Below are 13,783 nucleotides of genomic sequence, written 5' to 3'. Positions count from 1 at the left end.
TTGATTTCATTGCTTCATATTTTAAAGGTACCTATTTTAATCTTAATGCCGCACCGCAGTTCCTAACTTTATCAAAATTATCGTGATTTCTTCCATGTTAAATAATTATCATGATTCCATTGTTTCACCGTAGGTACTTAATCTAAAAATTTATATTATATCCAAAAAAATAATATATTTTATAGAAATCTCTTTAAAAATACAAACCTATCATTAAGGTTGTTTGAGCGAAAATTAAGTTTAGAAGATATAGGTAAGTAATAGTTGGTAATTAATAGCTTTGTTGTAATTACTAATTAATCAAAAAATCAAAATGCTTCATGGGATAGGTAATTAAAATAGGTACGCCTGTTACAGCCTGTTGCATAACTTTGACATTGATGCAAATTTATAGTTGTAATTATCGTGAAATAATTTTTAATAATTTGCGGGACGGATCCCAAAAATGTGTCGATTTTATTGTGGAAAATTTTGCTTTCTAAGTACCGTGTTTATTTTTTCTTCAAGTTTCTACTTTCTATCCATTAGAATGAAGGTTCAATTTTTCTTGTAAAAAAAATGAATACCGTAAAATGGGGTGAGTAGGCGCAAAACTGACATTCAAACCTCGATAACGTTTTATTTTTACATATGCAAACTGAATGGTGTATATAATAAGTGTTCCGGACGTTTGTATTTTAGTTTTTATTTTATTTTGGGTAGTTTCATTTCATAACTTAGACGATAAACAGGAAAACCCTCACCCCGTAGTCGTATTTGGGGTGAGTTAGGTCTTCATACAAAGGTGATTTTGGAAGATTGTTGGATCGATTTTTTTTTATTATGAATATTACTATAGCTCCATTTTAAATTGGAATACATTATTTTTGTAGCAGTAGCCTTAAAAACCCATCTCACCCCCTTTTCATCCCTTTCTCTCCCCATTCATAACCCAACTCTCCCCGCGAACCCTACTTACCCCATTTTACGGTAGGGAATAAAAAATTGCGTGTTTTTATCGAATATTTTTATATTACAATTTATTTATGAGTTAATATATACGAGTAGGTAGGTATATATTTTACAATTTAGAATAATGAGTATGTTTTTAAAATCTCTTTGTTATGAATCTAAGTTGGTACATAAAGCCCTACCTAAAGGCTAATAAAATGCGTGAGTGTAAATCTCTGAAACAGACGTGCTTACACATAACTAAATATTTGATATTGATAGGCCGTCAGAAAAAAATCACGATTGCGAAATTTCCACTCATACAATTTTCGGAGACTTGTCATATTTTTGGAAACTTTCCGTAACTTGCACATCTGTACTAATAGGTAATTTAATTATTTAAATTTGTGTCAGTTGAGTCCTGAAAACAGCATCATTTCCAGACTAACCTCTCCGCGGTACCTCGCGTCTCTTCGCCGACTCCTCGTCGTGGCGCAAGCGCGCCACCCGGCCACGACGCCCGCGCATGGGTGACGACCGCCCGCCCCCCTCCCACATGCTCAACAAACCAAACGCCCTCAAGCTGAACAGCGTAGCGCGCAGCAGTAGCCGCTACTCTGCCCGCGACCCACGCTTAAGAACCTAAACCTTTATCTACAACAACTGCAGTATTAAAGGGTATTATTTTCTACAATGAAGACTGACGATCCGATTATAGTCAAATCCAGAACCCCACGCACTAGAGGACACAGTGATGGAGTCCGCGAATCACTCCTCTCGGATTCAACCTCAGGAATTGACAGAGGCGATGCGAGCAGCACGTGTAGCGGAGAATCCTTCTCTAGCCCTGATATCAGCAGCAAAGATGAGCTGAGAGGCAGAGGATTTAGTAAAGATCAGAAAAATGCGCTTAACGATTTGAAAAATGGAAAGAAGCCGTGTAATATTACTGAGAATCCGCAGGATAAGTTAAAGATGAAAGATGTTGAGAGTGGATCAGCAAAGAAAGTCAAAATACCTGATGGTGGCTGGGGATGGGTAGTAGTTGCGTCATCTTTTATAATATCGATGATCGCAGACGGCATAAGCTTTTCCTTTGGTTTGCTGTACATTGAGTTCCTTGAAGAGTTTGGAGCTAGTAAGTCGACCACTGCCTGGATTGGTAGCCTTTTCATAGCTGTTCCGCTGCTCTCTGGGCCTGTGATGAGTGCTTTGGTTGACAGATACGGTTGCCGAAGCATGACCATTTTAGGGGGAATAATTTCGACTCTGGGCTTCGTTCTGGCGTCGATTTCAACCACGATTGAAACGATGATGATAACATTTGGAGTGATAGCTGGTTTGGGTCTTGGTTTAGTCTACGTCACTGCTGTTGTTTCTATCGCCTACTGGTTTGAGAAGAAGAGGAATTTAGCAGTTGGCCTGGGTGCCTGCGGAACTGGTGTAGGGACGTTTGTCTACGCACCGATGACTCAATACTTCATAGAAGAATTTGGTTGGAGAGGAACAATTTTATTACTCTCTGGTACTTTGCTTAATCTTTGCGTGTGTGGTTGTGTGATGCGAGACCCTGAATGGTGGATTTTGGAACAAAAGAAAGAAAAGGAAGCCAAGCCATTGAAGGATGTTGAAAAGGCTAATCAAGAGTTAGCGCTTATGCCCACAGCATCCACTAAAAGGCCATACAAGAAATCCGCTTCACTCTGCGTTTCTGATGTTATGCCGCTATCGAATAGGGAAATGAATGGACGGGTCACGAAATTCAAAGTACCTTTGATGGAGCGAGAGTTCCATAATGTACTACATAAACATCAAAAACCTCAGATTAATAGAAACAACACGTTAGCATTGGGATGGCCTGTCCAGGAGCTACCTAGAACCGAGTCTTTGTACACAATTCCGTCGTATTTGGAATCCACTGATCGTGTAAGTATCTGTTTAGAAAGGTCAATATATTTTTGCTTTAAAGTTTAATTTACTAATTGTTCTTTATGTATTTTAGGCAACACAGAGGGTGCTGAAACAATTGACTCAATCGAAAATCATGTTAACGAAGGTAACTGGAATAGCTTCACCGATCTTGGACGAAGACAACGATCCTCCATGCGTTACGTTCCCGAAGCAGCCCATGCGTCGTTCCTACTCCGTAGACTTCTATTTCCGAAAAGAAGTCAGGAGATCCATCGACTATCAGCTGAAGAATCCGAACGCTGGTAGAGTATTGAAAAAGTCAAAATCGGAAACAAAAGAGGATCGCGGTGTGCTTGTGAAGCAGGACAGCAAAGGGGACAGAAGGGATTGGCTGAAGAAACAGCTGTCAGTCAACCATCATTATTTGAAAGATTTGAAGATGCCTTTGAATTCTATTGGCCATAGGAACGCAATGTTGAACATTAATAGATACAGATTGAAAGCATCATCTTGCCCTGATATATTCAAGAATTCCATGGTCACCATCAACGACGAAGAAGAGGTAATATCTTCTTTCTTAACATTTTGAAGAATTTGAAGAGATTATTTTCAGAGCCAATATTTTCCCTCAAATATTTTTTGACTTTGCTTCTTTGCAAAATTTCTGAAAACTTTTTATCTTCTAGAAATGCTACGAGGACTGCCTGGTCTGCGTGTCAGACATGTTCAATGTGTCCCTCTTCAAGAAGGCGACCTTCAACCTGCTGTGCGCTGGCACCATCTTGCTGTTCATCTGGTTCATCGTCCCGTACTTCTACCTGGCTGAACACATGATCCACAAGGGCTATAGCGAAGATGATGGCGCTGTCATGCTCAGCTTGATCGGGATCACCAATACCATTGGAATGGTTAGTCTTTTTTCACTCATAGACGTCTGTAACCACACAGCTTCCATATTTCAGTACGTTTACCTTACCTAACTCTAATTCCACTTGAATGAAATGACCTGTTTATTCACAACCTTGTCCGAGTCGTTAAAAGCCATGTTATGTCCGCATTTTAACGGACTCTTGGAGCATTTCATTTCTATTTTACTGGGACATAACGCGGTTCGAGTTATATTGGTAATGTGGTGCCATTATTGACACAGTAAAATGACCACGTAAGCTTTATTGCAAGCTCATAAGGTCTTCCAATGAGCAATTTCGCGGGACTTCATTTTCAATAAGTAGGTACATTTTTAGGGTTCCATAGTCAACTGGGATCCTTGTAGTTTTGCTATGTCGGCTTAACCTGAAACAAAAATCGCACTTTATACCTATTTACCATAATTATCTTAAACTTATAATTCTTATAAATGTATTTTCCATTCATTCTTCGATATACCTACAGGTATGTATCATGGCTCCCACGCCCAGACTCCAGGCGGTGCCGGAATCAAGCTCGCTATAAATAGTGTTCATAAGTAGAATCATAAATCAATATTCAGGTGCCTAGATGGCTTATTAGTCCTGCGCGGTGCACTTGTTGCACGCCAGGTGGAGAGGTCTAGGTTATAGGTGTTTAGTATGGGTTTGTGAGCTCTGGTCACACCAATAAGTGCAAAGGGCAAGACAAGTGCTTCTTTTAGGGTTCCGTACCTCGAAAGGAAAAAACGGAACCCTTATAGGATCACTCGTGCGTATGTCTGTTTGTCTGTCCGACCATTCCCCCCCTTTATCTCCGAAACGAATAGGTCTAAAATTATGAAAAAAATAAACTAAATAAATACATATTTCTATACCTATAGATGACAGGAAAACCTATTAGAAATGTGCAGTCAAGCGTGAGTCGGACTTAATGTACGGAACGCACTTGGCCGGTTTTTGAAGTCGGTTAAATTTTTTTAAAAATACATCGCAGGCGAGCCTAGACTCATCAAATAGATGTATCGAATAATAGCGAAACTATAAGAGTTAACAGGGTTTTTAGGGTTCCGTAGCCAAATTGCAAAAAACGGAACCCTTATAGATTCGTCATGTCTGTCTGTCCGTCCGTATGTCACAGCCACTTTTTTCCGAAACTATAAGAACTATGCTGTTGAAACTTGGTACGTAGATGTATTCTGTGAACCGCATTAAGATTTTCATACAAAAATAGAAAAAAAAACAATACATTTTTGGGGTTCCCCATACTTAGACCTGAAACTCAAAAAAATTTTTTTTCATCAAACCCATACGTGGATATGGATAGGTCTTCAAAAATGATATTGAGGTTTCTAATATCATTTTTTTCTAAACTGAATAGTTTGCGCGAGAGACACTTCCAAAGTGGTAAAATGTGTCCCCCCCCCCTGTAACTTCTAAAATAAGAGAATGATAAAACTAAAAAAAATATATGATGTACATTACCATGCAAACTTCCACCGAAAATTAGTTTGAACGAGATCTAGTAAGTAGTTTTTTTTAATACGTCATAAATCCCCTAAATACGGAACCCTTCATGGGCGAGTCCGACTCGCACTTGGCCGCTTTTTTTTCTTGCCGACCGATTTCTAAAAAAGGTCTGGAAGTTTTGAAGTCGCAGTAGGTTCAGAAAGCAGAAAGAGAGTAAAAAATCGTATCACTTTTTCAGTTCAAAATACGGTAGGCAAAAATTGAACTAGCAATCTTTAGGGCTTTCTCTAGATGCATCAATTCGAATCCTGATTTATTGTCTTTCGTTCGATCGGAACCCTACTCTGACTGAGCATCACCCGATCTGCCCTTAGCAGGCTTTTTATGTAGGGTTCCGTACCCAAAGGGTAAAAAGTTAAAAACGGGATCCTATTACTAAGAATCCACTGTCCGTCTGCCTCTCTGTTCATCCGTCTGTCTGTCACCAGGCTGTAACTCATGAACCGTGATAGACACTTGAAATTTTCACTGATGATATTGTATCTTCGAGTATTGCCGCTATAACAAAAAAATACTAAAAACAAAATAAATATTTAAGCGGAGCTCCCATACAATAAACGTGATTTTTTCTGCCGTTTTTTGCGTAATGGTACGGAACCCTTCGTGCGCGAGTCCGACTCGCACTTGGCCGGTTTTACACAAGTTTAATATGCCACGACCTCGTAAATGTTTTGGTTCAATACCATACCAAACATAAAATAAAACCATTTTCTTGGCTTGCGTTACCACCCCCTATATAACCTTGACTTTACTACTAGCAAATAATAAGAAACCTTAAGACCTAGCGAACTAGGCTTGTATTCGTATAAATTTAAACGGCCTTTGTTAAGCATTATAGTAATTTATTTGGCTTTTAATGTCTTCCTAATGTATTAGAACTTCCATTCTTGCTTGTTGTACTAACCTATTTGCTACTGACAGGGAATTGATGGATGGTATTATATTATCTATTTTATCGACTTTATTTTGGATATGAAGTTATGAAAAGACTTACTTACCAAAAAAGTACGTTTTTAATACAATAATAATTAATAATAAAGGGGAATCGTTGAACCCAATTTCATGATCGGCTGTGTACACTTACCTTAAATAACCATTTAATTAATCTTCTTAATTTCTTATGCCTAATATGTACCTATGCTATTGTTGACATTATATTACATTAAAAATTACATATATTTTTTTATTAGAAATTCGGATTTCGTGTTCATTTCCACCGATAATGAGAAATTTAACAAATTTTAACCAAATTCGAGGAAAAATAAATCTACTACAAAATATATAACGATCGGCTCAAATAATGCCATATTTATACTCAAGAATAAATGTAACTAGACAGTCTAGTCTAGACACAAACAAAATAACAATGCGGGATCAGAGTTGTTTACATTAGTTTCACATGAAAAGAATTTTGACCCAAATAACAATGAAGGTGAACGCTTGAAATATTATCAAAAATAAATAACAATCGGCCCAAATAATGCCGTATTTATGCTCCAGTAAAAGTAAATAGAAACAAAATAATAATGCGAGAACAGAGTTGTCTCACATGAAATAGAATAGAATATAATTTATTCGTAAGCACAAACAAACGAGACAATACATAATATAAAAGAAAACACAAAATAAGATTAAATAGAAAGAATAGAAACACACTTTATTATATCACTATCATAATATTATTCGAAATATTCCTTAATGTTATAAAATACCTACTACTCTTTGTGTTAACCAGTGTTTTAATTTAGAGTTTATCGGGGAGATTATTAGATATATTTATTTATATACGTAGGTACCTTATTTATATAATATATACGTACTTAGGTATTATGTAGGTACATACTCTTTTTAAAAATTGCGGTTTTGACTCTAGGACGAACTACGACGGACGAATGTTGAAGGTGAACGCATGAAATCAATTATCTTTCAGTCTGAGTCGGATCGTTTCGAAAATATCCGTTCGAATATTTGGCACAGATATGAAAAGCGAGGACATTGAAAACTGGAGACATCTATTTTTGGTTCTGCCTACGAGTCTACTACTATATGTATTAGAATATTCCTCGGCGATGTAATAGATACCAGATTTATAATTTTAATTATAATAATTTTAATTTAGTAGGTATTATTCCTGTTTTTATATTTTTATGTTTGTAAATCACTTCATAGTATAAAACAAAGTCGCTTCCCGCTGTCTGTCTGTCTGTCTGTCTGTCTGTATGCTTAGATCTTTAAAACTACGCAACGGATTTTGATGCGTTTTTTTTATTAGGGTTCCGTAGCCAAATGGCAAAAAACGGAACCCTTATAGATTCGTCATGTCTGTCTGTCTGTCTGTCTGTCTGTCTGTCCATCTGTCCGTCTGTATGCTTAGATCTTTAAAACTACGCAACGGATTTTGATGCGTTTTTTTTATTAGGGTTCCGTAGCCAAATGGCAAAAAACGGAACCCTTATAGATTCGTCATGTCTGTCTGTCTGTCTGTCTGTCTGTCCGTCTGTCCGTCTGTCTGTCCGTCCGTATGTCACAGCCACTTTTCTCCGAAACTATAAGAACTATACTGTTGAAACTTGGTAAGTAGATGTATTCTGTGAACCGCATTAAGATTTTCACACAAAAATAGAAAAAAAAAACAATAAATTTTTGGGGTTCCCCATACTTCGAACTGAAACTCAAAAATTTTTTTTTCATCAAACCCATACGTGTGGGGTATCTATGGATAGGTCTTCAAAAATGATATTGAGGTTTCTAATATCATTTTTTTCTAAACTGAATAGTTTGCGCGAGAGACACTTCCAAAAATGGTAAAATGTGTGTCCCCCCCCCTGTAACTTCTAAAATAAGAGAATGATAAAACTAAAAAAATATATGATGTACATTACCATGTAAATTTCCACCGAAAATTGGTTTGAACGAGATCTAGTAAGTAGTTTTTTTTATACGTCAGCATAAATCGCCTAAATACGGAACCCTTCATGGGCGAGTCCGACTCGCACTTGGCCGCTTTTTTAATAAATAGAGTGATTCAAGACGAAGGTTTATGTATAATTTGTTAACCCGTGCGAAGCCGGGGCGGGTCGCTAGTACTTAATAAATTGTTCAATACCAGATTAGTGTTTCTGATGGGTGATGAGGTATAGCCGACAGACTGATACGTTGTCTTTATAATAAAGATATACTTACGCGGTGCATTCGTTCTAAGCCTACAAGATTACTACGTCGCCAGACTAGGCCTTAAAAAATGTATTGTCACTGTATGTGTATATGTATATCTTTCATAAACCAGTGCAAAGTAGGATTTGATTCTGTTTGCTTACATAATCCGTTTACCGCCATTACTGCTATTATTTAGCACGCAATGCCAAAACCGACCTTGTCCTTAAGGTCATTTGTACACGCCAACAAGCTAGTGTATTAACCTCATTACGTCATAATGTAAAACACGCTGATTTTTAGGGTTCCGTATTCAACCCACTGCCATATAGTTTCAACAAGACCGTCCGTCTTTCTGTCCGTTAGGCTAAAGTAGTAATTTGACATGTACCTAGTACCTACCCTACGTAGACCCTGACTCCAGCCTGCGGCTGCCATGAATTAACACCCTCGTTTCCATTATTTCAACCCCCTCGTTGCACAATGTAATATTGAAATTAGTCGTTAACATGACCGGTACAGAAAATTTATTTGAGATACACGACACATGACGTACCTATGAACTTTATTATCAATATGTAAGCTCCTTATAGCGACACTATCTCAGAGCTAAATAGAATATTGTCAAGCTTTACAGTACCCGCCCGTACCACGAGTCACACTGACATGTACGCTAACGTCTACTTAATTTACTTTCTATACATCTCGCTCGCACTAGCTAATATATGCCAGTACGAGCGAGATGCTTAGAAAATAAGTTACGTTCAGGCTAGCGTTTATGTCAGTGCCATACTGGTGGTAGCTGTACAGGTAGGAGATAGGTATACTCGTATCAGTCACGCCGATAAAGTAGTAAATAAAATATCCCCTATTGAAAATTCACTTATAATTTGGAAGTTTCGTTTATAATAACACCTACGGAACTCTACACTTATTATAATCTTAGATGTTCTTGACCGGTAATTTTAATATGCCTGCTTCTATGATAACGATAAGATTTTTAGTATTACCATAAAGTTAGTCTCTGTGGACCGAGAGAACAGGCAGAAGGTATCGTAAATCGTAATACTATATGAAAGTATTAGGTAAGTTGTAAGTTTTTGAGAAACTTGAATTTGACGATGCCTGTGGTTGCAAATGCTACTTCTGTGCATTTTGGACGACTGCATTGAATAACTAGTTCTTGTATTTGAAGAAAGACTTATCCTAATAAACCCTAAATTCCAGGTGGGCCTAGGCTACATAGGCGACTTCCCAAGCGTGTCAATCGGCAACCTCTACGCGGCGTGCCTCGTCTTCTGCGGGGCATCCGTCGCCGCCATCCCACCTGCCGCCTCCAACTACTGGCTTCTCTGCTGCGTGGCGGCTGCCTTCGGCTTGTTGTTCGCCGCTTCGTTCACATTCACACCGAGCTTGCTGGTGACGCTGGTGTCGCTGGATGAGTTTACGACGGCGTATGGATTGGTGCTGCTCGCTCAAGGGATCGGACATTTGATTGGACCGCCTTTGTCTGGTTAGACTCTTGTTTACTTTACTACCCTGTTTTATTACCATCATCATCTTCCTCGCGTTTGTCCCGGCTTTTTGCCATTTGAATTGAATCAAAACGAAAAAGTTTTCTTTTTTAACAATAAATACCTACCAATTCCTTTGAAGCAACGGGCCAGTCCCCTGGTGTCACATTATATTCCTTTGAAGCAACGGGCCAGTCCCCTGGTGTCACATTATTTTTTAGGGTTCCGTAGCCAAATGGCAAAAAACGGAACCCTTATAGATTCGTCATGTCTGTCTGTCTGTCCGTCTGTCCGTCCGTATGTCACAGTCACTTTTCTCCGAAACTATAAGAACTATACTGTTGAAACTTAGTAAGTACCTAGATGTATTCTGTGAACCGCATTAAGATTTTCACACAAAAATAGAAAAAAAACAATAAATTTTTGGGGTTCCCCATACTTAGAACTGAAACTCAAAATTTTTTTTTTCATCAAACCCATACGTGTGGGGTATCTATGGATAGGTCTTCAAGTTTCATGGTAATGTACATCATATATTTTTTTTAGTTTTATCATTCTGTTATTTTAGAAGTTACAGGGGGGGGGGGGGCACATTTTACCACTTTGGAAGTGACTCTCGCGCAAACTATTCAGTTTAGAAAAAAATGATATTAGAAACCTCAATATCATTTTTTTCTAAACTGAATAGTTTGCGCGAGGGACACTTCCAAAGTGGTAAAATGTGTCCCCCCCCCCTGTAACTTCTAAAATAACAGAATGATAAAACTAAAAAAAATATATGATGTACATTACCATGTAAACTTCCACCGAAAATTGGTTTGAACGAGATCTAGTAAGTGGTTTTTTTTTAATACGTCATAAATCGCCTAAATACGGAACCCTTCATGGGCGAGTCCGACTCGCACTTGGCCGCTTTTTTATACAAACTTTAATTTTACAGGTCTCATCTACGACCTAACCCTGTCCTGGGAGCTCTCATTCTACCTGGCTGGAGGCTGGATCGTGGTGGCCGGCGTGCTCATTTCATTCATCCATCCATTCCGTGCGTTGGAGCAGAGGCGACAGGCCAATCAGGAGAACGAGGCTATATAAACAACCAATCAGCTTCCATCTCCCTGCAAGGAAAATAATGGTAAAATAATTGGTAACCCTTAGACCGTCAAAGAGATCTACTGAACGCGCGCGGCTCCAACCCAATGTCAACCTTCGTGCATTCCGACAAGGTTCACGCGATGACGCGCCGCACATGAAGCGTGGCGTTCAAAGGGTTATAGGGGTTAGTTATAAGGGATATAGACCTTATACTCGTTTCTACTAGCGCCTGCAAGGATATGACTTGGTAAAATAACTCTAGTGGATAACTTGGGAGACCGGGACTGGATTGAAACTTGTCAAAATTGACAAAAAATAATAATATAGCACCTAGGAGTAATCAGGATCAGTTTGCCATGTTTGAATTGTGGGGACCTAGCCAAGCCAAGCCATTTTACAGAAAATACCATTATGACGTGACTTTTCGTATACATTTTTACTTCTCGATTGGCATTTGTCAATATACGGTTATCTTATCACCCATTAGTGCCAAGAAACCATGAAAATTTTTCGCCGTAAAAACTATTTATCTGTATTGTGTCGTAGAGATGCGTCAAAACAGCGTAGGAGCCACAATATCGGAAATACCGACTGCAAAATATGACTAACCCTTAATTTAGTCAAGTACAATTTTGTTCCAAACGAAGTATAATGTGATTTATCCTTACCTATAGGATCCTTAAAAGTGTAATGAGAGGACATGTTCCAGTAGGTCCGTAAACTAAATAAATACAAGGAATTTAATAGTAGATCTTAACTGTAAATTTTACACTCCAGTAGTAGGTTTTGTCACTAGTGAAATATTTTGAAAAGTTTACTTACAATTAATTTTTAACAAGCAGATACGTCTGCGAGCGATACTACAATTTTTTATATTAAAGGAAAAAATGGAAAATTAAATTAAATGAATTCCATCGAAATGGAATTGTTCGGTTGACTGTGGTTCGATATCTAACTTATTTTAATTTATTGTGTTGTTAACCACCAAGTAGGTATTTTTAAATATTTTTTGGTAGATCTTGTAGAATAATGTAAAATAACTTTGTTAAATATTATCCATGTATCAGGGGCAGGAATATATTTTAGATGTAATTTGTAAATTGAATACTATAATATTTTATAAATGTATATTTCAATCGTGGAGTGCAAGCCGAGAATAATTAAGGAAAATCAATTAAATTGAAGTACCGAATAAGACAATAGTTAGAGTTTAATGTGTAAGTAAACTTATCTTAAATAAGTACCAGGTATAATATACTCCACTATTACTTTTGTAAATTTTTTTGGTACCTATTTCATTATTGTTCAGGAATTTATACACTTCGAAATAGTTTTTGTCATTCACATCAATGTGATAAGGGTTCTAGTTCTTATGCTCTAGGTATACCTACTTATTAAATTAACCCCTTGTGGTAATCCCAATGCATTGTCGTTGCATTAAATAAAATTTGGTAAACGACTCCCATAACAAAACGTCCTAATGTAAAGTATATAAAAATACTACTACTATTTTTGGAAGTCAGTCAAAACTCCTGGAGAAAAATACAAATTACAAATGCAACAACACAAAAAGTTGTAAGTAAGTAAGTAAATAAATATCCTTTTCGAATATGCTCACTGTTTTTAAGTAGCAAAGTACCCTTGTTCGAGCTGCTGAGGTGAAAACTTAATTGTTGGTATATCTTAAGAAAACATGAGTGAATAGGTAAGTGATGAAGAAGGAATACATTTTTCGGGTTCTCTAATATGTTCTCACTGCTGAGGTGAAAAGTTTTGTGAACTACACGAGATCAAAGTTATTTACATCTCGGGCGCTTTTGAGTCCCTTACTACGCTCAAGATTCTAGTAGTATAGAATCTTTCGCTTGCACGGGACTCAAAATAAGCACTCGAAGAAATATCAAACTTTGATCTCTTGTTGTACAAATAACTATTATTATGCACCATAAAGTTAAAAAATACACAGAAAGCTAAATACAAGCTTAATACTAGGACAAAGTAGGTTGATTTTCGGTTACTTGTTGGTATTATTTTATGATATTTCAACTTTCAGTTATTTTTGGAAAGAATACCCGCAAGGGGCCCACTGATTACCAGTCCGCCGGACGATATCGGCCTGTCAGTTAGAACAAAAATTTGACAGTTCCGAACAACTGACAGGCCGATATCGTCCGGCGGACTGGTAATCAGTGGGCCCTTTTACAGGAACAAATCGCCATTGTACTTTTAATGAATTATATCTGACATTTATTTAATTACCTATCCTCGTTTTGTACAATAAAGTGTCTTTCTTAAAAACCTTTTTAAATATAAGTACTTAGGTAAAAATAGATTTAAGTGTAAATAAAAAACAAAACAGTAATAATGATAACGTGAAATCTCATAAATTGTAAGAAAATGTGACTTCCCACATATACATATAGCGTGAGGAAGCGAAGAGTTAAATACAGTCAACCACTTAGGTAACTCATATGGTTGCCGAGGTAGGTAGCCCATTTCTAGTAGAAGTTAGGTTGGTTTGTGCTATATTTTAGCCCAATTCAGTGTCCCACCGCTGGGCAAAATGGTATGAAAAAATTTGTACATTACTAGGCTACATTTGCAAGGGCAGAATTCAACCAAAACCTTAAAATATTTCACTTGCAACACGAAAACATGTCTAATTATCATTTATTTTCGGTACCCTGCATGTAGCAGTATGATTTTAGTGCCTATAATTTTAAACAAAGTATATTTTCAGAGTAACTG

The 13,783-nt window shown here is 37.4% G+C and overlaps 1 protein-coding gene across 1 annotated transcript; it reads left to right on the top strand.

Moving 5' to 3' along the window:
- Nucleotides 1-1,332: 1,332 nt before the first annotated feature.
- Nucleotides 1,333-11,084, top strand: LOC134651242 (uncharacterized). The gene is made up of 5 exons (XM_063506307.1): nucleotides 1,333-2,856; nucleotides 2,933-3,403; nucleotides 3,528-3,749; nucleotides 9,657-9,942; nucleotides 10,884-11,084. Exons 1-5 carry the CDS (start codon nucleotides 1,624-1,626, stop codon nucleotides 11,033-11,035), a joined length of 2,364 nt encoding a protein of 787 aa, XP_063362377.1. The 5' UTR covers nucleotides 1,333-1,623; the 3' UTR covers nucleotides 11,036-11,084.
- The last annotated feature ends 2,699 nt before the right edge of the window (nucleotides 11,085-13,783 follow it).

Source organism: Cydia amplana, chromosome 9 (assembly GCF_948474715.1).
Source record: "Cydia amplana chromosome 9, ilCydAmpl1.1, whole genome shotgun sequence".
Classification (NCBI taxonomy): Eukaryota; Metazoa; Arthropoda; class Insecta; order Lepidoptera; family Tortricidae; genus Cydia; species Cydia amplana.
This window is presented reverse-complemented; position numbering and strand designations above follow the sequence as displayed.

What these genes read in the sequence shown, in the direction of transcription:
- LOC134651242 (XM_063506307.1), top strand. Translation starts at nt 1,624, where the DNA reads ATGAAGACTGACGATCCGATTATAGTCAAATCCAGAACCCCACGCACT. An exon ending in ATTTGGAATCCACTGATCGT is followed by an intron (nt 2,857 to 2,932) that starts GTAAGTATCTGT and finishes TATGTATTTTAG; the next exon opens with GCAACACAGAGGGTGCTGAA. An exon ending in TCACCAATACCATTGGAATG is followed by an intron (nt 3,750 to 9,656) that starts GTTAGTCTTTTT and finishes CCTAAATTCCAG; the next exon opens with GTGGGCCTAGGCTACATAGG.